The sequence below is a fragment of the Crocodylus siamensis genome, chromosome 14, assembly GCF_052110815.1.
Source record: "Crocodylus siamensis isolate JL-2025a chromosome 14, ASM5211081v1, whole genome shotgun sequence".
NCBI classification, from domain to species: domain Eukaryota; kingdom Metazoa; phylum Chordata; order Crocodylia; family Crocodylidae; genus Crocodylus; species Crocodylus siamensis.
The window spans coordinates 6,013,287-6,039,503 of NC_143408.1; the positions used below are offsets into that span (position 1 = coordinate 6,013,287).

Consider the following 26,217-nt stretch of genomic DNA (forward strand, 5'->3'; position numbering starts at 1 on the left):
ATCCTTCCATACAAGCTCACTTTCTCACAAACATCTCATGACCAAAGGCTTCCTCCGTTCTGTGGTTTGTGCTGCATTTTTGCAAAAAAAAAAAAAAAAAAAAAGAAAAGAAAATCCTCCTAGAGCATCTTTTTGTCTGAAATTGGCCTCACCACCTGGGACCCAGAGCTCCAGCAGCCCCTCTCCACCCCATGTCCCCACAAGGAGATGCAAGTTGGCCATCCCCACCATGCACACACTCCAGAGGAGCTGCCAGCCTCCCAAAACAGTGCGTGCAAGCTGCTCGTCCAGATGGACTCTGAAAGCAAAGCCACCTGAGGTATTGTCCCATCAGGAACAGCAATGGTGGTGGGACCTCTGGAGATGCTGGAAGATTGTCAGCCCTGCGGGGTGCAAAGGCATTTGGGTCTCTAGGAGGAACAGGCTCCTTGCTGGGTCTTATACCTCTGAGGCTGCACCTTGCAGCAGCCCTGCCACTTGCTTTCTCTGCTTCCTAGTTTGTTTTATAAACTGGAATTTTGTGACCTGTTAGCCACGTCATAACTTGTGGCTGTCAGCAAAGTAGTTCTGCCTGGCTGCTGTGAATGTCTTGCTGTGGTGAGGCTTCCCTATCCCCATCCCAACCTACACCTCTAGGAAGGGGCAGAAAGCAGCTGGCCAGGGGATGCTGCATTACCACCACCACCACCACCACACTCCATTTTTCACTCCGCCATTATCACTGTGACACCTAACTCGGCGTTCCCCGGAGACCGTGTTAGCCTAAATATTCTCAGGGTCCTTCTGCTAGCCAGTACCAGCTCTTGCTGATAGGCTCAGTTGCTAGCCTGGCGTATGCATCCCCTCCTCTTTCCAGAGTGCAGAGAAGTGCATTGGGAACTCCAGCTGTTCCCCATCTCCACTGTTTCATGCACTACTAGACCTCGGGCTGTGCTGCAACATTTTCACCAGGTGCCTCCTCCCTCTCCCCTGCCCAGAGCAGTAGAACCGATGCGCCTCTCCAGTCAGTATTTTGGGGCCCTTTTTATGGATTGCTTTGTTTTGTTTTTAATTATTATTTTATAGCAAGGAGTGGGTGGGATCTAACCAGATGGAGCTACCCAGCATGGCATTTCTGACTCCTTGGTTTCTGTCCCTCCCTCTTTGGGGTGTTTGTTTGCTCCTGGACTCTGTCCTAGCCTTGTGGCATCATGGCACTGCAGTTGCTGGCTTATTTGGTGCCCAGTGATCTCTGTTCAGACAGGCTAGTGATAGGGGAGTTGGGTCATCCCAAAGGCAGATGCATTGGCACTTAGCAGGGCGCTTGGCCACTGGGCAAATGCCTATCACAAATGCAAATGCCCCTGCAGCTGACTGCAGCAAGTTGCCCCTTCCTGAGGCAGTTCTTGCGGAGGAGTATTGAATACCGCAGCCCCCGTAGATCTCTGCTCTGTCGCCTGGTGTGGCTTTGCCCTTGTCTCTTGCATTGTACAGTAGCTATAACCATTCAAAGAGAAACTCCTCCTGTAAAATGCAAACTGAATAACTTATAAATGTTAATGGATTTTTTTTGTTAAATGAAATCAGAGCAGCAGTTGGTATTTTTTAATTTCCCTTTTTTTTTTTTTTTTTTAATGAAGCGGATTGTAAGGATTTTATATTAGCCTAATCGCCGTCAGGTTTCGATTGGTCAGAATAGCCCCAGAAATGAGACTCTCCAGCCTTTTTGTAAATTTTTTTTTTTTTTGTTACAAAATTTGGAGAAAAAGTTTTAATAAAGATGTCAGTTTTTACAAACCCCTTGTATCGGCTTTCTCTCACTGCCCCCTTTCGATCCTGGGAAGCGCGAGATAAGGGGGTATCTTGGTCCTTTCCCCCATGGCTTGGAGCAGGGCGCTTGGTCCAAAGCAAGATGCAAAGCTCCTTTTGGCCAGCGTCTTGAAACTGCCAGGATTAGTTTGTTGTTTAACCCCTAGACTGGGAACACATGTGCTTCGCTGCTCTAATATGTTAAAAAGGCCTCAGGCTAGGCTGAAAAAGGAGAAATGGCAAAGTGTAGAGCCCTATATAGCCTTCTGGAGAACCTGGGTAGTGGGCCAGGCAGGGTTGCCAAGTTCGGTGCAAGTTCTTCACTGGGGAGGGGAGTGCAGAATTGGGAAGCACTGACTTAAGGGGCGCTGGGTTTTTAGAACAAGCCTGATCTCCGTAGGGCAGGGCTGGCTTTTCTGGTATGTGGGAAGGAGAGGCAGAGGGAGACATGCCAGAGGGAAGCTGGAGTCCTAGCACCTGTGTGGGTCACTGAAATGCTAACCAAGCACCTGCACAGAATGGGGGGTGGAGGGGGATCTTGCACCCCTATTGCCTCAGCCTGCTTGCAGAGCTGGAGCTGCTGCAGAGGAAGCCATGCTTGCCTCTTTGAAAGGAGAAGCATTTGATTTCTTCCCCCTTCTCCATTGCACTGAGTGGAGGTGGATGGAGGAAGCTGCAGGCTGAGTTCTTGGAAATCTCAGGTAGGGAGGAGTCGGGGGGGATGCAGAGCCTTGCAGCTGCTACAGATGGATGGGACCTGGTCCACGGGGAGCTGAAAAGGAAGGGACGGTGCCCTAGCTGTTAGCACTCAGCTTGCTAAAGCCCAGCACGGGAGACTGGAGCATCTCTTGGGAGTGCAGCAGGCACCCCAGGACGTGACGGCAGCATGTTCTGCGCTGCCTGCTTGTGCTGGTCTTGGAGCTGGGCTCCCTTCCCCAGGGGTTCCTCAACTAGGGCTGGGAAATGGGGGAAACTCCCTACTTCTTGGGAAGATGCTGGAGAATCGCCCTTCAGAGATCAAGGGGGCTGCATGTCTCCCAGGCTCCGCTTGTGGGTCCCTGTCCTCTCTGGGTCGGTTTGGCCCCCCATGGAGAGAGGATGCCCTGTCTGGGACGGGGGTGAATGTGAGAAGACTGTACGGTCCCTGCCAGGCCTGGGGGTGGGTGCTTGCTTCAGTAGGCTTCACTGCTCAGCTTGCACAGAGCAAACATGCCTGGGGGTGGGTGCTTGCTTCAGTAGGCTTCACTGCTCAGCTTGCACAGAGCAAACATGCCTTGGCTGTGAGGTCAGCCTCTGCCCTTTGTTATCAGCGGAGGCCCAGGCTGCTTCCTGGAGAGGAGGGGGAGACTGTGATGCGGCACCCCATGGACAGGACAGGACAGGAGTGCTTGGGGGGGCAGGACTCTGTTGTGCTCCAGCAGCAATGGATGCCATGGGACTAAAGGGAGCAGGGCTGCCGAGGGGAGCTGCCTTGCCCAGCAGATGCATCGCTCCTGGCTGCCCGCGCCGCGGCCAAACGCAGCTGCCTCGAGGGGTTTCTGCTGCCCACTGCCTGGCTGGCAGGAACATCGTCCTTGTCTGGGGCCTGTTTAGCTCTGGATTCGCCCTCAACACCCATCCCTCCCCCTCCTGCTGCCGTGTGAGCACGGTTCAAGAAGCAGGGAGGTTTCCCCAACCTAATTACTGGGTTTTTTCCCACAGCCCAGCCTCTGGCCACCTTGGGACACCCTGTGCTTTGGGATCTGCGCTGGAGCTTAGCACAGAGGCCTGTTATCGCCTGGCCCGCCTGTGGCTGCATTGCCTTTTCTTCCAGCCATGGCGTCCGCTCCCTCCCTTGGGGCGGGGGTTGAGGCCGCGCTCTGTGTTGCAGCAAAGAAAGCTGGATCTTCTGCCCGCTGACTCACGGAGGGCGTAGGCAGGCAGGCAAGTCCAAAGAAAGCTGCTGGCACAAATGGCTGGTGCTGGGTGGGGTTAGGATTAACCCTCTGTGCTCGGGGAGAAATGGCTAATGCACTGCCTACGTGATGGAGCACAGCCGCGGTCCCTCCCCTCCTTGCGTCTGACCCACTGGCAAGGGGCTGCTCTTGCCACAGATGAATGAAGGGCTTCAGGCTGTGGCAGTGCAGCCCTTCCTGCTAGTGCGGAGGGAGGCAGCTGCCTGGGGTCCCTACAGGGCCAAAAATATGGTGGTGGAAGGGAGCGGCACCACCATGAATTGCCACTTGCCTGCTGCCAAATTTCTGTGGGGTGGCCCACATGGCCCTGCCACCAGCTGGGCTGACTGCGGGTGCTGCTGGACTAACTAAATCAGAACATGTGCTTCTGTGAGCGGCTGCCTGGCTGTTGGGCTCCCAAAACCTCATGCCATACCCCTCTGGTTTAGTTTGTAGGGTGCAGATCTACCCTTCTGGTACTTGGGGATGCACTCACACCTGCTGGGCACCACCAGTGGCTGCCAGGTCCCCGTCCATGGCCACACACTGCCCCACGGCTGCGAACCCTTCAGCGTGTGCTGCTGTTCTGCCCACTCCTTTCAGGCTCAGCTCTAGCCGGCTTGTCTGAAGCGGGCTGGGTCGGTGGGTACAGCGCAGCTATCGGCCGTGCAGGTTGGGCTGAGCTGGCACACCACTGCCCCCCCTTCCTTGCAGCTCTGCTTGTTGCTCTGCTGAAGGGGTCCAAGGTACCGAAGCAGTGGTTTATCTCAAGGAACCACGGCATCAAGGGTGGGGGGTCCTGGCAGTGCTAGGCTGCTCCACTGTATCAGCCCCTGTCCTCACTGAACCCCAGGGCGTGCCCACAGCTGGGCCCTGGATAAGTCTCCCTGCTCACCCCTCCTCCTCTTTCGCTCTAGCGCCCCAACCCGACTTGTCTCTAGCATGCAACAGGGCAGGGGCTCTTATCTGCCATGCCCAGCACAGTGGGGCCCTGGGTGTACCAGGGCCGCACAGGCGTGGGGACCGCGGGTGGAGGCTGCCACGCCATCATGAGCAAAGCAAGCAGCAGTGCTGGGGATCGTGCACCATCCCAGCCGCTTGGGCAGGCTAGGGGGTGGGGAGGGGCTGGTGCTGCACTGACTCATTTCAGTACTTGATCCCTAAGGCTGCATCAATTTGTGGGGGGAAGAGGTATGGCTCTGGGTTGCATCTCACTGGTGTGTATAAAGTGGCCCCTTGGGTTGAAGGGCTTAACAGGAGCATCCAGATGTGCAAGCCAAGGCAAAGCAGATGTGAAGTGTGGGCTGTGGGAGTTGGCCCTGAGCTGGGAACTTGCAGTACTGGCCCTTGTGACCTCAGATAAGACACCAGGTTTTGTCTCCCTGCTTTGGTCTTTGGGGGCAGTCAGGATTGCCTTGCTCTGGTAAGTACAATGCAGGGGCTCTAATCCTCCTGCGATACAAATGGTTAATACGCCATGGCAGACTGGATCCACCCCCCTCTCTCCCCTAGCTCTGCCTGGGCTTGGGGGGACGCTCTTCCAGCTGGGGAAAGGCAAGGTGGGTTTGGCCAGTTCAGCCAGAGAGAGCACAACTGCTGTGGTTGAACTCCCACTGCCTACCTCCAGCTGGGCCCACACTAGTGCTGCTATGAGCCAATGCATCTCCATGGGAAGAGCAAGTCTGGGCCAGTGCAGGGCCTGGACCACAAGCCTCCTTCCCTCTGCCCTAGGACCAAGGGGCCTGGTTGACCAGCTGCCTGGTGAAGCCGACAGAGAAAAGAGCCTGGGGACTTGTGAGATCCCGACCGGGAGACAGCACCACTGTGGGCTGCAGGATAACACCAGCCATGGGGAGGGGGTGTCTCCCTCTAGCACCGCAAGCCTTCCCCCTCTCTGGTTTAGAGCCCAAAGCAGCAACCACCAAATGCCTGAACCCCTGCTGCCCTCCAGAGAGGGACCAGCCATGCTGGCAGGCCCAGCGCCCCTCCACCCACGCCGTGCAAGCCGCTCTCATCCCTTTCTCCCGCCTGCCCTGGAGCCCCCCAGCCCCGGGACACAGAGCAGAGCAGACGGCCCCACGGTGGCTCCTGTACAGTTCCCATTTATTATTTAGAGACCTCCTTCCGGAGAAGAAGTCCACTAACTCCTGAGCAGCCCGCGCAGGCTCGGCAGAGCCGTGTCTGAAGCAGTGAGATCTGTAGGAGAGCGAGAGGCTTTGGGGCCTCGAATCAAACTTCCAAAGAAAAGCAAACCCAGACCCTTCCCCCCCACCCCAGATGCTGCGGTGGGGGACCAAGGGGCCTGCACGCAGTCCGGGCTGGAGTGGGAAGGGACGTGAACACAGCAGGGGGGGTGAAGGAGCCATGCCAGAGCCCCAGGGTGGAGGGGGGGGGGGGTCCTGCCTAAGTTCCCCCCACTCCCAGCTCCTGTTGGAGTCCCGTGCACAGCTCCCTGCCCACCTCGGGGAGCAGGGGGGGAAAAAAAAATCACTTGACTAAGCAGGAGCAGAAGGATCAGAGCTGTGAGTACAGGGAGTTCTCCATCTCCGGCGTGAGCTTCGAGTGGAAGGAGGCAAGGCCCACCCCGAAATCTGAAGGAGAAAGAGACGGGGGGGGGTGGAGAAGAGTCAGTGCCAAAGCACCCACCAGCTCCCCAGGGGCTGCTCTAAGTGGTGCATGTCTCCCAGGGGCAGGACAGCCTGGCTTGCCCTGGATTAAGATGGCGCTGCCACCCCAGCCCTCTCCCAGGGTTTTGCAAAAGCCCCATCTGGGGCACAGACTGGCCCTGCTGCAGTGGAGACTTCATGGCTGCAGCCACCCCAGATGCCTCACTTGTCTGTCAACTCTGCCAGCCAGTGTCAGTGCCCCAGGCTGGCAGGTGCACGGTGCATGGCCCAAGCTCTGCTGGGCACCCGCAGGGAGAGGCACCCAGGCAAGGGGAGCTTTCCCAGCCTTGGGGGAGAAGGTGATGGTGCAGATCACATGTGGAGGGGGGCTAGTGTCGTGGGAAGGTCTCTGGCAGCTTAGCCTGATCCTCAGTGCCAGTACCCACCTCTCCTCTCCCTGGACATGGTCATGCTGCAGGAATCCAACCTTCCTCCCTGCCTCTCCAGTTAGGAAGGCAAAGCCCAGCCGTGAAAGGCTGGGGAAGGGTGTACGTGACAGCTGGGGGCACAGTGCCCACCCACAGCCAAGGCTTGTGACCACTTTGGGAGCAAGCAGCTGAAGGCCAGCACCCCCGGACTCATGATGGGAGCCACAGCAACCCCAGCAGCAGGCCACGGTACGCTGCTCGCCTCCCCACGACACCCCAGCTGCCCACTGGCACATACCCATCTCGCCATCTAGCCGGCTGGGCGGGGGCGGGTTCTTGCGGTGGTCCTCGATATGCAGCGTCATCTCCTCCCGCGAGGCGGTGGAGTAGGGGCACTGCATGCAAGTGTAGCGCCCTCGCGTGTGCTCCCACACAATGCGGCTGTTGGAGGAGTGGCCTGCAGCACAGGTGGGGGGGGGCAGGAAGCAACGCACTGACTCGCCAGCGCCTGGGCACAGGGCACAGCCTGCGCAGCCCCCGGGGACCCATGGCCAGGACAGGCATGCGAAGCCGTAACTGCCGCTGGGTCAGCAATGGCCCTCAGCCATGGCCCCCTGCTATGCAAGGAGCAGCATGAAGCTGATGGCACAAGGGGTGGGGTGAGGGATCAAGAGGGCAATGGATGAAGCATGGCCCCCCAACGGGAGCTAAGGACGCCTGCGTTGTTCTCAGCTTTGCCACCAACACCCTGCACCATGCCACCCTGCGTCTGCCTCGTCTTGTTAGACCGGTGGGTCGCAAACTCCTTCTGTGACACCCCATTTCAATACCGCAGGTGTTTACTCCTGGCACAGCACATACCTCCTGGCACAGGGGCAGGTCAGAGGGTGCTGGGGGGAGATTCAAGCACTTCGCTGCTTGCCCGGGGGCTAGCAGGGAGAAGCAGGAGCTTACCCTGCATAAAGCCTCCACTTACCTCCTTGCAAGAGGGCCCAGGTGGGGAAGAGCAAGTGTGGCATCCCCGAAAGCATCTCATGGTACCCCAGGGTGCCACAACAGCTCAAGTGAGAACCAAAGTAAGACTGAGGCTCCTTGGGGAAGGGGCTGCCTCCTGCTGGGGCCTGGTGTCTGGGTGCTACCTCTGGCAAGAAAAGGAGGGGCCCAGGGCACTTCAGTTTAAGGGGAATTTGTCTGGCTACCGTGTTTGCTGTCATACACCCGCCCCAGGGCCAGAGCCCCACGCTGAGCTGCAGGGAACCCAGGTTCTGGTCCCATGCAGAGGCAGGACGCAGACCGCTGCACGCAGGGGCAAGCTGAAGAGGACAGAGCCAGCCCCCACCTAGTACCAAAACAGGACCCGGTATCAGCTGGGTACCACTGTAGCTACCACCCCCAGCCAAGACCCACCTGGTGCTGGACTAGAGACCTGCCGGAAGCCCCCGGCCTCCCAGCTTGCAGCGCCCTCCCTCCACGAGTGGCCACAAGGTATGACTGTTGGGCTGTGCCCCTTATGTCCAGTTCCTGAGCACACTTGAGCTTACAAGCTGCGATGAGACCAGGGCCCGCGATACCCAGCAACCACAAGCAGCAGAGTAAGAGCAAGCCTCCAGCCCCATGCGTTGCCATTTCACCCCCTAGGGAAGCTCTGGGAACTCCTCAACCAGTTTGCAAGGTCCCCCAGCCCCTCGTCACATCGCTGGTCCAAGCAGCCTCCCTGGTCTTCCTTCAGCCTCCAGCCAGGGCGCCGCCTCCCCTCCCGCTTCTGCACGGCAGCATCCACCCCGCGAGGCTGAACTTCCCTCTCGTGGCCAGAAAGCAGCCCCACGCCGGACTAACCTGGAGTCACTCCCCAGCCGAAGCCTGGGAGGAGGGGGCTGACACTCACATCTGCGAAGGGAACTGGGGGCAAGAGGAGCATTAGGCCTTCCCTTCCCAGGGCAGGGTGCGGGGGTTGGGGGAAAGCCCTGGCTGAGATGCCAGCAATTCAGGCAGGCGAGGCCTGGCATGGAGGTCGGACATTGCCTGATCAACAAGGACTCTGTGGGGTGGCGACAGCTCCGGTGGTTGGGAGAGGCTGGACCAGGATCCTCCCACGACCCCAGGCTGTGGTCTCCAGGCAGGGCGGTGGGACTTGATTTAACACCTTCCCAAGGAGCCGCTTGCTAGCTGGGGTGAGAGTCTGGGCATGGGGGGGGAGGGGGAAGAGAAATGGCCACCCAGACGCATCAGGCCAAGCCCAGGAGGCAGAGAGGGAGCTGAGGGGTGCCAGATCCTTCCTGGAGGGAAAGGGCCCAGTAATATCCTGGGTCTTGAGCAGAAGCTGCTAGCCGAGCCCCGCGGGAGCCACGTTGTGCCATGGGCAAGCCCCAGCAGAAGGCTCTAGCTGTACCGAACGGCCCTGCTGTCTCACCTTGACTCTTCTTCCACACGGCGTTGGAGACGGGAAGACCTTGGCTGGGCAGATATGGCCTGAGACGATGCTGGACTGAAGCCTGAGGTAAGCTGTAGGGCGAGGGGGGCATATAGGACAGGAAAGGCCCCGACACCGAGGAATGGGGCGGGCCTGAGAACCGAGTCAAGGAGGGCGCCCCGAAGAGTGAGGGCTCCAGCAGAGGGAAGGGGTGGGAGGTCGGGGAGACCAGGGGCATGGACTCCAGGGAGCCATGCAGACCAGAGAGGCTGGCGGGGAGGGAGGCTGGCGCCGTGGCAGAGACCGTGTCCATGCTAGGGAGAATGGCTTCTTTCTCCATGTGCCGGATGACGCCCTGGAGCTTGGGCAGCCCCTCCAGCGGCTTGGCCAGGGGGTCCTTCTCCAGGCCAGAGGTAGCAGGTAGGATGGGCTTCTCGGCTTTTGGAGCCGGAGACGAAGTGCTGGAGCTGTCGGAGCAGACGTGCAGGTGCTTGAAGAGGGAGCGGTGCGTTCGGAAGCGCAGCATGCAGTTCTCACACCTGGAAGAAGAGAGTTGGCAATGGCCCGGCAAGCATGGAAGCCACCCCGGCATTGGCCCCTGCCGCCAGGCCCGAAGGGGCCAAAAGCCGAGCAGGCCACAGGCAGAAAGGCCTTCCTGTACACACAACCAAGGGGGGCAAAGCTAATGTGGGGGGCAGGGATTAGCCCCTGTGACCCCACTGCATGAGGCCAGGGGCTGCAGAACGCTTGGGGGTCCAAAAGGAAGGGACACTGGCTCTTACACCATCTCCCAGGCTGAATAGTGAGAGCACATCCCATGGGGACGTTTGAGAGGAGGCAGAACAGCCACCGGGGAACAGACACAATCCCACCCAGGAAAGGCGTGAGCAAAGGAAGAAGTGGGTGGAGAAAGGCAGGAGCCTTGTGCCTGCAGTGCAATGAAGGGGACTTACTTGAAGTAGCGGTTTGGCTTGTAGTGCACCTTCATGTGGGTCATGAGGTCCTGCATGCTGGGGAAGGTCTCCGTGCAGCCCGGAGTGGGACAGCGGAAGGTTTTCCCTAGAAGAGGGGCACAGAGGTTGGCAGTGTCCTAGCCATTGCAGCAGCACCCATGGCCAGGATAGCGCCAGCCACGGCAGCCTCCCCCTGTACCCAGGGGACCTCCATAAACCAGTGACTCAATGGTTACAGAGTCCAGCAGGAGACCGAGGACCACCCATTCGTTCGCCTCATACACTTCTCCCCACCCATGGCATGCGCCGGACTGGTCTAAGAACAGAAGAGCTACTGATCATTTACTGAAGTGGGTGATAAGTTTGGCAGAGACCTACCAATAAAAGAAGATGCTCAGGGCACAGCAGGGAGGGGAGAACTTGGGCGTTAATAAATCAGTCTCCTCTTTTAAGACACAAGATGAAGAGCTCATCTAGCCCACAGGCAGAGCCAGGAAAACAGTGCAATGCATATGCATGTGGGTGTCATGTTGACACATGACGGCATAAGAAGCAAGGTCCAGATTTCCCAGAGTGAACAGCACCTTCCATGCCCCAACCATGCCCTGAACACTTGGAAGACCGGCCCTTGGCATGGCAGTCTGCGCGCTCCTGGTACAAGAGCCATGACCACCTGTGCACTGGCAGAAACACCAGGGGACTTCAGTGACCAATCACACCTCGGACAAGCGCTCACAGCAGGTTATCTGCAAGCAGCCCGTGGGCCACAATTTATTGACCGAATGAACACTGCAATGATACGATAACCCACTGGCGCCCATCTGCTGAGCCAAAGCACCAGGAAGGGGTGAACAAGGCCTCCTTAAGTCGAATCCTCTGCCCCTGCAGCAACCGCCACGCTCCCCTTGCACGTGCTGTCCCGACGTGCCTCATCTCAGCAGCAGTGCCCCTCACCAGGATGTGCCCCCCGCCTTACCCTCCAGTGACTGCGTGGGTCGGTAGTGGACTTTCAAGTGGTCCATCAGCTCCTGCATGCTGTGGAAGGCCAGCTTGCAGCCATAGCTCGAGCACTGGTAGTGCTTCCCTGGAAGAAGACAAACCCTGGAGTCATTACTGTCCCTGGCTCCGACAGCTTCCTGGCTTTCACCACCTCCGACTGACTGAAAGTAGGGGCTTCCATGCAGCCTTGTTCCATGCAGCTTTTCCCCAGGCAGGTCCTCTTTTGCTGGCACTGATGTACTGAAGCTGACCTGGGCTGTCACACCCAATCTAGAGACCACCCCTGCCCCACAAGCACGGCCAACCAGTCCTCACAGGACCCATGGCTGGGAGCTAGAGCTCCTGCAGATGTGGTTTGCTCAGTAAATGGGTATGGAAAGCGGCAGCACCTTCCTGGCCCCTGGAGTGCACCTCCGACCTGGCTTAGAGACTTCCCCATGGCCTGTTCTCCCTCTTCGGAGCTGGCCCCTTGGAAAAGACATCATCAGCTCCACAGCTGAGACGCAGCATACTCACGTCACACGGCCTGGTGAGCAGTCAAAAGGCAGATGCTCCCTGTCTGTACCAGGGGCTCTGATCCCACTGGTACCTCATTTCTCCTTTAGAAATATCCCACCACATCCATTTCACTCCTTCACCTCTTTTTTCTTTTAACCTCTGCCTCTTTCTTGCCATGGCCCAGTTTCCCACCCCGCCACACCAGGCAGGCACAGCTTTCCCTCTGCATCTCACCAACTCCCCTAACCCTTCCCTCTTTCCCAGGCTAGTGTCTTGCAGCTGCAGTCACCATTTGCGGCTGAAAGGGCAACAACGCCAGACCCACGAGGGTCCCAAGTTCGAGCTGGCCCACAGTTATGCCCACCCAGAACCTGAGCGTACCCTGCCTGGCCTTGCTAGGACCACGGCCCCACCCTGCTGGGAGCAAGGCTGCCAGAAGGGGCTCCAGGGACCTTACCTGGGAGAGGTCTGCGCTTGGGGAGCCGCAGTTCCTGCGCTTGAGCCCCACCGCCTCCGCTTGCCGTTGGCTGTGCCTGGCTGCCCAAGACGGCCGGGTCACTGCACCCTGATGGGGAGAGGCTGTGATGAGGAGGGTGAATACACATACACCAGCACCAGTGCTAGGGGGGCAAGTCTGTCACCCTAGGATGAGGTCATGGGGGGCGCGTGGAGGGGTTCAACAAAGCAGGGATGGATTTCATATCCCAGCCTGGGGTAGCAGCACGTTCCCAGACAGGGCTTGGCTTGGCTTGGCCAAAGACCCAGCTACTGTTCAGCTTACGTAGCACAAGGGCACAGAGGAGACACACAGGCAGTCAAACTGGAGGGGACCAGAAGCCTCAGTGTAAATGCCTCGGAGCAGGCTCCTAATCACCTTAGCACTGCCTGCAGTGATGTCCACTCCCCTCTCATTGCAGATTAAAAAAACAACAGGCCAAGGTCTCTATTATTTTTCAGACAGCTGCAGAGAATCCTTCTTTGGCAATCCCCCTGCAGTCAAGGATGACTGTCTTATCTGGGGGTCCGAAGGTGGCCAACCAGGACGATCCAGGATTGACAGGCTCTGTTGCAACTCGAGCACCTGTATCCACATGGGGTGGGTGGTGCTGGATTTTTTCTTTGGTCCACGGTGCACTGTTTCCGCTGCTCCTGTTTTTCTATCTCCTGTTGTCGTCGTAGAGAACCCAGTGCCCATCTGAACTCATCTTAAACCTCCAGGGGCTTAGAAGAAAGCACGGGGAGGCAGCCCAGCTTAGTACTTAGGGCACTGGACTGAAACTCAGGCAACCGGAAATCCAAGTCCTACATCCACCACTGACTTGCTGCTACCAATAGCAAGTCTCTTTCCCTTTCCGTGCCTCAGTTTTCCCTCCCACTGTTTGCTTGTTCTGGCTCTGGCAGAGGTTTTGCCTTGTCAGGTGTGGGTAGAGGAGATCCTCCAGGGCTGACCGAGGGGTCAGAGGGCTGAGTCCTCTCGACAGCACAGCAGGGCTACAGTCTCAGCCAGGACCTCTGCATGTTGCTCCAACCTACCCACTGCAGGCACAGACTCGCTACCCGCACAGGGATCCGGACTGGGGGGACAGGCCCTACGGGGCAGCCAGCTGTAAACTAGAGCTCCTGACAATCTCCCTCCTGAGCCTAAGGCAGACAACCCCAGCCCTGAGGCCATGCCAAGGCCCAGACCCGAGGTGGTGCCTGGCTGTGCGGTTCTGGCCACCGTGGGAGGCTGGAGCCACCTGTCAGACTTCGCAGCCTGGTCCATTAAAGCACTTGGGGACAGCCGGAGTCGGAGCAAGGAGAGAAGAGGACTGCTCCAGATGGTGACCAGCGTGGGCAGATGGGGTGGCATGGCCTAGGGTGGCTTTGCACACATCCGTGGAGCAGGAGGCATGAGGAAGCAAGGCTGGGTGCCTGCTACCTCCACTCAGGCAGGGGCTGTCGTGAGGTTTGAGGCCCCAAGATCTGGTTCGCTTTAGAAGAGGGGGGAGCGGAGCTGCCCCAGCAGGACCGTTCTGGGCACAGCCCCAGGCAACGATGCCCCCTGTTTTGCCTCGCCTGGTGGGCGAACACAGGCGGCACGTTGTGCTCTCGTGAAAGGGGCTCCGTGAGAACCAAGCGCCCCACCCCTACCCTCAGCTCCTGGCCCCGGCCCCCTTCCCAAAAAGCCAGCTGCCTTCCAGCCTCCCTCCTTTCCTTGGTCCCCCAGAAGGGTATTTACCACCCAAGGAGAAGGTGGGCGATGCTCTCTCCTTCTCAGTCTTCAAAACCTTGCTCTTGATGGGGCTGGGGTAGAGCTCAGGGTAAGCAAGCGCAGTGGTGGAGCGGGCAGGCATGCTGGGCACCGGTGAGGAGGTCTTCTCCTGGTGATGCTACAGACAGACACGAGGGTGCACGGTCAGCTGTGCGGGGGGAGGAAGGATCAACCACAGCACCCCCCCCCCCCGAGAGGGGACCCTGCCCTCTTCCCAAAGCCACCGCTGCACTTCAGTGTTGCCTGCTCCACGTGCAGCGCGGGGAAAGGCCTAGGAGTGCAATGACCTTTGGCTGTGCGGCAGGGTGGGAGGTCACTGGGATGTCCCCTGGCCACAGCCCTCCTCCCCAAGAGCTGTGTGGGGACAACACTCATGGGGTGAAGACACCACACCTGTCAAATTGGGAGGCCATTTACATGGGACCACAGAGGAGCAGAAAGGACCGTTTTCCAACCCCTTCCCCCCCAGACCCCTTCACATGTCCCTGGGATCTGAGGAAGAAGCAGGAGGAGAGGTTGGCATGGCTGGAGAGGAACCAGGAGGGGCCATGGCTAGGTGAAGCGGGGAGCAAAGTGGGAAGGGGAGGTGTGGAAAGAGGACGTGGCTGGGGAAGGAGCAGAGGCAGGCAGCACCCCCAGGGCTCTGTGCAGCCTGGACGTGGAGCTAAACCCGGGTGTGGGGCCACTGGGCCCAGGACCTGAGCCAGGCCCTAGGAGGCCGGGGTCTCAGAGGACCGGGCGGTGCAGCCGCTCCAGCGAGTGGACGGATGAGCAGGGCTTGGGCCCCGTCGCCCCGATAGCTTGGGCAAGCTGTACGGCAGGCAGGGAGCAGGCCCCCTCCACGTAGGAAGAGGGTGATCAGGCCAGGGGCCTTCTAGCTGGGAGCCTCATCTGAGGATGTGAGAAGCGATGGGCAGCTACTGCATAACCCACCCACCCTGCTGATGCCAGTCTCTGGCAGGCAGAAGGGACCCGTGCCCCAACACCAGAGGCTTCCCAGGCCTCGCTGTTGTTTCTCTCAGGGACGCTGTCCTCCTTTGAGCCCGTCCCCGCTCTTGCAGCCCCCAGCCCTTCTCCGGTGCTCCCATGCCAGGCCCTGCCTTCGCTGCCAAGTGCCTGCTCCCCACGGCCCACGGGCAAGCCTGCAGCACACGACCCAGCAAAACAGCCTCGGCGTCCCAGGGGTGCGGGCCAGCACTGGGATCCCAGCCGTATGGTCCTTCCTGGGGACAGCGCTCAAAGGTCCCTCGACTCAGGGTCCCACATGCCCCTGTCTGGGGCTTCGCCACGTCTGCTGCAACCTCCTCCCCCATTGCTCAGCAGCAGGAAACTCAGGTTAGCCGGGGACACCTTGGTTGCCTGCCTGCCGGCACGGATGAGGATGACACAGTGCATTGTGGGAGCAGTGCCTGCCTTACTCTCCTTGCTATCTCGCATGCGTGTGTGCTCGCACGCACACGCACAGGCAGGAGAACAGGCCTCCCCAGTCTAAGCCTATTAGAAATGGGCCATCTTGAAAAGTCATCGTAAGAGCCTTTTGCTGCAGCGAGGACGGAGAAGCAGATGCTGCAAAAGCCTGTGCAGGGCAGGGAACAGACCCAGGCTGCCGCGGGGCTGCGGATCCCGCTGGGTACCGAGAAGACGTGGGCACAGCCCTTGCCCGGAGATGCTCCCACGGCAGGAGGTTACTCGCTTCCTGCACCCAGCTGCTTCCTGCCACGGGGGCCGAGACCCCGGGCCCGCCTCTGGGCGCAGCTCTTGCTGCCAGCGGGATGGCCTGCCGCTGGCCCAGACATACCCGGGCTTGCTTGGTACATGGAGAGCTGCAGAGCTGCTGCAGCAGGGCACTGGGGCCAGGCAGGTTAAACCAGCCGCGTTCAGCCTGGCTGAGCTGTCACCGGCTTGACGGCAGCACCGACAGCCTCAGCCCAGGCCTGGTGGAGGCACAGGATGAGGAAGCCTGTGGCATTGACTCCCCTCTCATGCCAGGGACCGGGGACCGCTTGGGGACACCAATGCATCAGTGCTGGCACTTGCCTGCGTGGATAACGCAGACAAGGCTACGCTCGTCCTGTGGTTGGGGACGGGATGGGATGGGAGGGGCTCTTTGCTACTCGGGGCAAGGCCCACAGGGGATGCCGGAGACCCCGTGGCCAGGCAGGGCCCCGTGATGCTGGGACACGGACAGCTCCGGCGTGACTCAGTGGCTCTTTCATTCCCAGCCGAGCCCGGGGCTCGCTCAGCGCCAGGCCTACGGGGCGCACAAAGGGGAGCCTGTTCCCCTTGCCTCCAGGATGCTGGCCGTGCTGCAGCAGGCTTGAAATTAGGGCTCGGGGGTCCCGAAATGGGCACCTGGCCACAGGCCAAGCTGGGGCGGCATGGTGGTACGGACACGGTGCAGCTCTGCATCTCAGACCTGACGCGGCACATTCCTGGGGGGGAGTTGGCTGGAGCTGAACGTGCCCGTACGGCGTGAGCCAAGGCCCCCACAACCTACTCCCATCGCAGGCTGACAAGCCTCCGCGCAGCCCAGCCGGCGCCAAGGGCCGATAGATCATGCCAGCGACTGCCCCCACCATGGGCCGGTTCACTCCCCTCCCTGCTGCTCTGCACAGCCCCAGGCCTGGCACAACTGCACGGCCAGGAGGGAATGCAAGGGATGGCAGGAGCCTGAGTGCCTGGAAGAACTAGGCCCACTGCTCCTCCCCAGAGCTGTGCGCCATCCGGAGGGGTGGGCAGGCCCAGCACATAGCACCCCAGGGAAGCAGCCTCTGGAAGGGCTGGGCATTTGCTCAAAGCACCTGAAAAAGTGTTCCTTAGCATCTGTTCCTTTGTGATATGCAGAAGCAAAGGAAAGGGACGTGCCCGGCTCCTGGGTGAGCCGGCCACCCTCCACATCTGCGACAAATTCCCCTCCAGACCGGAGGAGACAGAAGTGCGTGCATGCAGGGGCTGGGTGGCGTTGAGACCTCCAGTGCAGGCCTCACTGGACAACCCTAAGAGCGCATCAAGCTCAGCCGCGTGCTCCTCCGGCTGGGACTCAGACACACGGGAAGCAAAGGCGAGTCTAGAGCATCGGACGCGCTCCCTAGAAGTGTCCATCACTTGTATAAGGCTGCACCAGGGCCAGGCCACCATCAGGCTCTCTCGGGTCAGCAAAGTGCCTGAGCTCATTTGGTGCAGACTAGCATCCAGCAACCTCGACGCCACTGAAGCACAGCTGTGCTTGGTGCTGTACGGGTCTAGTCGCAGCTTTGGCCCTAAACAGCTTGAAATGCTTGGGGCAAGTCATAAGACAAGCAAGAGGGTGGCGAGAGAGGATGTGTCAAATGAGAGCGCTTTCAAATTATGCCGATGTCTAGCCTGTGCTAGACTAAACCAGACACAATGATTCATTCTCATTCAAGAGGCAACTCCCTGGCTTGCATAGGGGGAAAAAAAAATGGCACGATAATTTAGGAAGAGCACGTGACCAAGTAATTAAAGACTCTATTGTGATGAGTGCACACAAAGGGACAGAAGGAAGGTGGCATCTTCAGGTTTATCCATGCCACCTTGATGCAAGAAATGGGCTTTTCACTGCCACCCGAGTGATTTGGGAGCACAAATCCTTTTGCAAGCCACTTAGGTGTTTTTGGTCACACCTGCCCGGGGAGGGGGGGCTTTGTGGGGGCATTTTCTAGTTTAAAAAGGAGGCAAGAACTCCTGAGCAAGTCATGCAAGGGCTCCTTAATCACTCAAGCCCTGGCCTAAAGCCTGCCAAAGTCAATAGGTGTCTCAGTGGGCTGTGCCAAGCCACAGCACCAGGAACAGCTAGAACCGGGCAGAAACTGAGATTTCCAGCCTCTGGGAAATTCAGATGCCGGGGGGGGGGGGGGGGGGCGCAGATCAATTTGCTGAAGCATCGGCAGAGGAAATGGTGAGGGACATCTACCGCACTGGGGTCCACTGAAGCATCCCCGAGGGTGTTCTGATTCATTTCGTTCACACCCGCGTGCATGAAATGAGAGAGAAGGCAACATCCCCAGTGAAACGCATGCGTCAGCGCAGGAAGACCAGGGACAGTCCTGTAGCAGGGGCTCGCCACATCACACACGATCTCCAAAATAGGCCTTTCCCCAGGACAACCTGTATCTGCCCCTTGCAGGGGTCTTTACAGCCATGTAACCTGGCCTCAGCTCCAGGAGGGACAAGGGTGCACCCGCCCAGCCCCAACCCTTCCCCAGAAGCTAAGCTCCCTGAGATGTTGGGAAGGAGCACGGGGAGAAAGGCAGGACGACTGTTTCGGCTTTGTCCACACAGCCAGGATACGATGCACCAGCGTGGGCTCCCGTGCACCTTGCTGCAGCCCTGAAGGGCGCACCACGAGCTAGCAACAGGGGCATTTTCCCCTACCCGCACCATGCACAGTGCTACCAAATCACTCCAAGTTGTGCCCTGGTGCAAGAGATCAAGAAAAAAAAGAACAACTTGAGCCTGTAACTACCCAGGGCATTTCCACCCTCCACAGCTGAGTGCTTGGGGTACGTCCACGCTACAGCTGGCAGTGCCGTTAAAACACAGATCACTCCACCCCGCTGGCTTTAATCGAGCTAGCTTGGGCTTCAGCATGGGCCAGCAACTCTGCAAAGTACCAAAAGACCCCGCTGGGCCTTACAGCCTGCACAGTAGCTCTTCACTGCTGGTAATGCCCGAGCTAGTGAGGTCCATACGTGCCCAGGGAAGCACTGATCAGAGGGCGGAGGTACCCTTGGCCCCTGGCAGTGTCAACTGCCCGGTCAAACTTCACTGTCCACAAATATTCTGCGTCGCTGCTGAAAACTCGGTTTCTCTAAACACTCCTTAGGCATAACGCACACAGGGAATAAAGCAGCCCAAGCTGGTTCGTTCGCGAATCCAAACAGGTACACTGAGGAGAAGAGCATTTATAGGAACCTCCCAGATTTAATTGGCAGAACAGAAGTCACCAGTGCTGACCCAGTTAATAATTTCCAAGGCTCAAGCTCGCTGGTCCAAACCGGAGGGCTTGCACATGCTGGCTACCGCGGCGGGGTGCATGATTTTGCTGGAGAATCTACACCAGAGGCTTAACAGCCCCCGAAACACAGATCATAACGTGCAGGGACAAGAGACAAAGGCTTCAGAACAGGGGACTCATGTGATCGCTCGCTGGGTAATAACAGGAAGGAACGAGAGATACAGGAAATAAATGCGACACCAGCGGAAAGGCCCTTTGCCGATCGCTCTGCTGAGCTTTCCGCCCACCCCGCTGCCTGCCCTTCGGCGTTTTATGCTCCATCTGCCAGGCGGGGAAGCCACACGCACCCTTTGCAGTGGGCACATTCAGACCAGGGATAACAGAGTTAAGCGCGCAGGTCTTAAATAAAACACTGCATCCAAAGGGCATCACAGCCGGCGATTTGTGCTGGGGCTGGACAAGTCGGGGTTGCTTTTTGTTTGTTTGTTTGTTTGAACCAAATCTCCCTGATCTGCCACCGTGAAACCCAGAGGGATGGATGATGATTTAAAGCTGGCAGTAAACACCAAGACCAACGGTGAGCAGCAGGCGTCAATTCACATGTTCCCCAATGTTAATATTTCAGCCTTAACATAGGCGTCTCTTCTCCCACAAGAGAAGCACGCACGTGATGCAAAATGCCTTGTTGGCAGACATCGCCGTGCAGCACCTGACTTCTGCCTGGCACACAGGAGCATGCAGCTGACTCCTCCACCTGCGCCAAGCCGCGATGACAGCAGCCTTTGCTTCAGGCCTGTGCCCTAGGATAAACACGGTCCTGGCACCAGCTCGTGCCCTTTCGCCGAGACCTGAGCTTCTTCCTCATTTTCTAGGCCTTTACCATTCCGCCTGTGGAAACAGGCCTCTGGGGTGGTGGGGGGAAATGTGCCTTCAAGGAGCCCATTGGAAACGCTTCGTCTGCCAGCCCGGGTGCCAGACTCCCCTAGCTTGGGACTTTCCACCCCTGATCTCTGCACACGCCTTATTGTTTCGATCAGCCGAGCAAGGCTGCACAATGAAACCGAACAGATTACACGACGGGCAGCCCCGCCGCCCCCGAGGGCCTCTCTCACAGCTAGCTTCCCCCGCCGGGGGCACGGCCGCTGCAAGAGTTATCTGGCTGCCGCAGCCCTACGCCTGCAAACTGCTCAGGGCACCAGGCCCTTTGGGCGCGGAGCTGCAGCGAAGCCGCGCCCGCAGGCCGGCGCGGGGCTGTCGGGCATCTCTCCAGAGCCAGGGACAGCGTCGCCCTCCCCCGACGGCAACGGCCAGGAGCGCGTTATCCGAAACAAAAGCCGCACCTTCGGATCTCCCTTGCAAAGCCACCCACCGCCTCCAGCCCAGACCCCAAATCAAAGCGGGGGTGGCGGCCGTCACCCCCCCGCCGGGCCTGCCTCCAGCCCCCTTGCCTGGACAACCGAGCAGCATCCCCGCTCGGGCTACCAGCCGTGACCCGCGCAGCTGAGCGAGGGCCGGGAGAAATGGAGGCTTCTCCAGGAGGAAGGGGCCCACTTTGCAGACAGGACCCGCGGGTGCAAGGAGAGCCCAGACGAGGGTGCCAGGAGGCGGGCGCCCAGGGGCACGCAAGGCAGCCCCCGCTCCCCCGTGCCCTGCCCCCGCCTGCAGGCCCGGCGGGGGAGACATGCCCCAGGCGCAGGCAGGGGGGCCCCCCGCGCCCCCAGGCGGGCGTCACGTGATCCTGCAGCAGGGCCCGGGGGGGGGGGGCAGGCCCCGGCCCTTTTTAGGGGTGGGGGGGTCTGTTTTTCCGGCTGTCTCAGGGCAGCGTCGGGGAGAGGAGGGCCCGGCGCCCACGTACCATGGCTGCGGCGGGGGCCGCGAGGCTGGGCCGCGTCCTGCCTGCGGGCGCCGGGTCCGGCCGGAGCAGCATCCGCGGCGCGGCCTCAGCGCGGAGCCATTTTCTGCTTCGCAGCTGTCGCGAGAGCGGGGAGGCGGCGGGGCGGGGGCTGCGGGCAGGGCTCCCCCGGCCCGGCCCGGCTCGGCGGGGTTCCCCCGGGAGCCCCCCGCACGTGTCGCGCTGCCCCGCGCCCGGGGGATCCCCGGGGGTGCGGGCCGGACGCGTCACAATGGGAACGTTCCAAAACGTCACTGCTGCGGCGCGTTGGCACGCAGCGCTCCCCGCCCGGGGGTCCCTCCCCTCCCCTCCCCTCCTCTCCCCTCCCCCACACCAGTAGGGGCGGCCGCCCGGGATGGGGGCAGGGAGCCGGGGCGCGGCGGTGTGGCCGCAGCGGAGCGGGGCCCGGCCGCTGCCCCAGGGGGCTCCGGCTGGGCGGGGGGGGCCCGGAGGACCGAGCAGGAGCGCGGCCCCTGCCCCTAACCCGGCTCGCAACAGCACGTGATTTTCCCCGCACCTTTCTGCAGCCCTTCCCGCAGCGTTGGGCCTGTCCCCTCGTGTTTAAGCCGAGGGTTACCGTGCGTCCCTGCCCGCAGGCTTCCCATGCCCTTTGTTGGGAAGACGGGCCCCGCTCCACCCCCCAGAAAAGCCTGCAGAGCCCAGCCTGTGCCCAGGGAAGGTTTGCTGGCAGCGCTGTACCTAGGCCTGGCGGCCCTGGGTGAACTTCTAGTATCGGCCCCCGCTTTGCCAGCGATAACGATAATAAAAATTACCGTTCTCAGGCCCCCTTTGCGTCTGGGCCCTGGGCAGCAACCCAGTGCACCCATGCCCGCGTCTGGCCCCCTTTGCTGGGTCATGAGAGGTCCCAGCAGGTCTCCAGCACTGGGCCCCACCAAGTTTTGAATGGCTGGAAGGAAGGAGACGAGTGCCAGCCCTCATGTCTTGGGGGGCCTCTCAGACGCACAGGAAGCCTCCAGGTCGCATTCGGCTCTAAGCTATCTTGTATCCAGGCGGAGGCTCCGCACGTTTCCCTCAGACCAGCCCCCATTGCTGCAGGGAGACGTCCTGCTTTTGGTAGGAGGGTCCTTTTAGGGGAGACCCTTGCACCTGTCTCACCAGCTGCAGCCTTGAAGATCTGGGTTCTGCCCTAAGCGCTGCCGCCCACCTGCCAGGTGACCCCAGGCCTGCCGCGGCGTACCTCCCTGCCTCCTTTTCCCTATCTGCCATGCCATCAGGACAGTGGCCTCCTTTGCAGAAATGCCTGGAAGTCCCCCGTGATCCCTCATGCTTGCACGGTACTGGTTGTGCCGGGGTAAATGAATAACCAGGCTGCTGTAATTATTCCCAAGCTAGGCATTTTTCTTCTAAGGTCACGGAAAGAAACCCAAAGGCATTAAGAGAAGAAATATGTCGTGAGGGCCCCGGCAGGGCCTTAACTCTGCCCCAGGCGTAGAATAATGCCAAGTGACGCGGTCTCCGGGTTAGAGGCTGGGAGCCGGGATGGGAGACAGGAGAAGCAGTAGGGCCTGCTTTTCACCGCTCCGGGGCTGCCTGCGCTTTTCATTGGTATCGGCTGGGTCTGGAGCTGGCCAGGACCCCTGTATCAATGCTCTTCTGTCCCTGGTTTGGGTCCGCTAGCAATTAGGGCAGCTCCTGCCCACACGCTCCCGAACTGGCTGGGCCCCAGCACCTCGCACAGGACCCCCGGGTGTGCAGCCCTTTCTCATCAGCAACCTGCCCGCGGCACGGCACCCGCAGCCTCCCGCGTGGCTGGGAGCCGCGCTCTGTGCTGCCCGCTGCTCCGGGTGGAGCACGCCCTGGCACCCCGGTTCCTCCGGGCAGGGGTGGCCCAGGTACGGCCAGGACAAGGTGCCAGCCCCTGGGGACAAGGAGGTCCTAGCGTCCCCCTCGCTGCCACTGCTGACCGGCTGGCAAGGCTTGTTCCGACCTGCGCCAGGCCTCCAAACCTCTTCCCTTCTCAGGGCCGCGGGACCCGCCCATGGGCCCAGCACCCGTACTCTGGGTGCGTGGTGCCATCTAGTGGGGCCTGCAATGAAGGAGCGGCCATTTAAGAGCTGCTTCTTCATATCCTCCCATCTTCGTTCCTTTGGGGCTGCTTTTCTAGTGCCTAGGAGGGGGGTGGGCAGCCTCTGCTGGGCTGCAGACCCATTTATAGCTGCAGACCCTCCCTTCTGCCACTGCTCTTCCTCCTCCATCACTTCCCACCCCATTTCCATCTCTCCCCTTCTACAAAGGGACCAAGAGGCCATATACAGCACCCTGGAGACAACTACATCAGCCAGCAGCCCCTGGGCCTGTTTCTGCCTCGTCTCCAGTCTCTGTCTGGTTGACGGGTGTAGGGGCTAGTGAAAAGGGGAGCCCAGCATGGGTGCTGCCTGGCTGGTGACCTTAGGGTGGGGGCCGTTGTGGGTGGTGGCTGTGGCGTGTGCTTCTGGCTGGAAGGCAGCCATGGGTGGCAGCTTGGGTTCGAGCTCGGGCTGGGTGCGAGCACCATCCTGCCCTAGTCACTGGTACCTCCCCTGCGTGTGGCATTAGCACTTCTGGGCCCAACCCACAGATGTGTGTAGTGCAGGGGCTGGAGCTGTGCTATGATCCTTTCCCAGCGCGTGGTGGGAGAGCTCGTTTGTCCTGCTAAGCACACTAGAAGAGTTGTGGGAAGGCGCTGGAAGACCATTAGGACCGGGCTTAGCCTGATTAGCACTCTGAACTGGGTGGGTTATCAGATCGAGGGAAAGCAGCACCTTGGCTGTAAATACATCTCTAGCCAAGTCGCACGGAGGGTTCGGAGTGTGGGCAGGCATGTTTGGGACAAACCTAGGGGACAGCCTCAGGGAAGACAGCCCCAAAGTGATTTGCATCCTAATTCCCCTGATGGCTTGGGTTTGTGTGAGCACACGTGCATGCACGTGTGCGCACGGTTGTACATATATGCGTCCCCTTTCCTCCCCTGAGGCACTGGCACTTCAGTTAATTTGCCCAGGGATTTCTGCCAGGGGCCCGATGAGGCTAGCACGGAGGGGCTAACCCAGGGGCGGGCAATTATTTCGGGCAGAGGGGCACTTACTGAGTTTTGGCAAGCCATTGAGGGCTGCATGACAGGCAGCTAGGGGCAGATAAATATTAATTTTCTAAGTTTTTTAGGGGCCCCGAGGGCCGGACAGAATGGCCTGGTGGGCAGCTTCTGGCTCGTGGACTGCATTTTGCCCACCGCTGAGCTAACCTATGCCCCCTACATGGCTCCTCTGCTTCTTCAAACACCCCCCATTTCAGCCTTAGCCCCTCCAGACCTCCCTATTACCCAGCCTGTCAGCACTGTAAGGGTCGTGTGAGCGAAGAGGCTGCTGGGGTTGGGGTCCTGTGGGTGCTGGTTTGGGCAGGGGGATCTGGGAGGTCTTGCAAGCAGACAGCATGTAGGTGGGGGCTGCACAATTAGGTAGGGATAGGAATATTGGTTTTCCTTCCTACTCATACATCCCTGCTTCCATGCCCATTTCTACCCTAAAGTGATTGCAGTGACAGCAGAAGAGGCCTAGCGGACAGAGCACTGGGCTAGGACCCAGGAGACCTGGGATCTGTTCCTGTCTCTGCAGCTGAATGGCTTTGAGCAAGCTGCCTTCCCCATACACAACTGGTGGATGGTCTCCCTCTTCCGCACGGTGTGATGTTATCTGCCCACACTGTTATCTTAAAGAAGGGCCTGGGAACAGGAGCGGATGTGGGCAGTGGGGTTCCGCAGGGCTCGGTCCTCGGGCCCGCGCTGTTCAACATCTTCATCAGTGACTTGGATGAGGGGGTAGAAAGCACCCTGTTCAAGTTTGCTGATGACACTAAGATGTGGGGGGATGTGGGTGCACTAGAAGGGTGCAATAGGCTACAAGCTGACCTTGACAGGTTGCAACGGTGGGCGGATGAGAATAGGATGGGGTTTAACACTGATAAGTGCAAGGTGTTGCACATGGGGAGGAAGAACCGGCACCACACTTACAGGTTGGGGAACTCCCCTCTTGCCAGCACGGAGACGGAAAAGGATCTTGGAGTCGTCATTGACTCCACGATGAACATGGGCCGGCAGTGTGGGGAGGCAGTCAAGAAGGCCAACCGTACCCTGTCATGCATCCACAGATGCATCTCGAGCAGGTCCAGGGAGGTGATCCTCCCCTCTATGCGGCACTGGTCAGGCCGCAGCTGGAGTACTGCGTCCAGTTCTGGGCGCCACACTTCAAGAGGGACGTGGACAATATGGAAAGAGTCCAGAGGAGGGCCACTCGTATGATCAGGGGTCAGCAGGGCAGGCCTTATGAGGAGAGGCTACGGGACCTGAACCTGTTTAGCCTCCACAAAAGAAGGTTAAGGGGGGACCTTGTGGCCTGCTACAAACTGGTCAGGGGGGATCAGCAGGTATTGGGGGAGTCCCTGTTCCCCCGTGCGCTGCCAGGAGTGACCAGGAATAACGGTCACAAGCTGGCGGAGGGTAGGTTTAGATTAGATATTAGGAGGCGCTACTTCACAGTCAGGGCGGCTAGGGCCTGGAACCGGCTTCCAGGGGAAGTGGTGCAGGCTCCTAGCCTGGGGATTTTTAAAAGGAAGTTAGATGAGCACCTTGCCGGGGTCATCTGACCCCGGTGCTCTTTCCTGCCAAGGCAGGGGGTCGGACTAGATGATCTACCTAGGTCCCTTCCGACTCTAGCTACTATGAAACTATGAAACTATGAAAGGGCAATTCATTTGTCCGAGCACCTACAGGGACAAACTGAGCAGGACCGTCTTTGGTGGTCTCCCTTCTGCAAGTGATGCAGCTGCCAGGTGGGAATCCGGAGAGAGAGGTTTATTTAACCCACAGGGGTAGTTTTGCTGCCTTCTTACTCAACAAAAAGAGAATCAACAGTGGAATCAGAAACTTCCCCCTCCAGCTGAGACGCTTTGCCGGGTCATTACTGAGGAATAGCAGACCCCACTTAATTGGTATTTTAAGAGGGAATACGAACACCCAATTCAGAACATTTTGCACTGACTTTGGTCCATCTCCTGCTCCAGGCAGGGTGCGGATCAGGAAGATAAACCAAATCTGCTGCTCACTGCAACTCCGGTGCTAATACCAGAGTCACAGCCCCCTTGGCACATAACCACAGTCACCCTTTGCTGACCTGCTGGTTTGAAAAGGGTAAGCTCTTGACTAACGATGACAAATTGCTACACCTGTTGAGTCAGCCGCTTTGGAGCTCGCCAGCCCGCCTCGTTAACTCCTGGCACTTCCATCACCTGTTGCTTGTGGCTCTCTTCCCAGGTAGTCAGGTGATGGTAGCACCCCTGCTGTGCTAGGACTTCCCCGTTGCATAGTCTCACGTTGATTTGCAAAGACCGTTCTTCTAACTTCCTGCAGGAAACGCATCTCAGTCCCACGTGGTTTATCCGTGCACCTTCTGAGTGTAGATAAAAAAGAATCGAGGTAACCGTACA

The 26,217-nt window shown here is 59.3% G+C and overlaps 1 protein-coding gene across 2 annotated transcripts; it reads right to left on the reverse strand.

Moving 5' to 3' along the window:
• Nucleotides 1–76: 76 nt before the first annotated feature.
• Nucleotides 77–21,020, reverse strand: ZNF414 (zinc finger protein 414). 2 transcript variants are annotated; one of them, XM_090027562.1, is made up of 10 exons: nt 20,704–21,020; nt 13,838–13,988; nt 12,074–12,181; nt 11,096–11,203; nt 10,120–10,225; nt 9,167–9,705; nt 8,593–8,655; nt 7,733–7,897; nt 7,055–7,213; nt 77–6,313 (listed from the first exon to the last, which is right to left on the reverse strand). In XM_090027562.1, the coding sequence occupies exons 1-10, from the start codon at nt 20,773–20,775 to the stop codon at nt 6,237–6,239; spliced, it is 1,548 nt and encodes a 515-aa protein (XP_089883688.1). In that variant the 5' UTR covers nt 20,776–21,020; the 3' UTR covers nt 77–6,236. The 2 variants fall into 2 exon arrangements, with proteins under 2 accessions (XP_089883688.1, XP_089883689.1); XM_090027563.1 differs by lacking the exon at nt 20,704–21,020 and adding an exon at nt 20,297–20,499.
• Between the last annotated feature and the right edge of the window lie 5,197 nt (nt 21,021–26,217).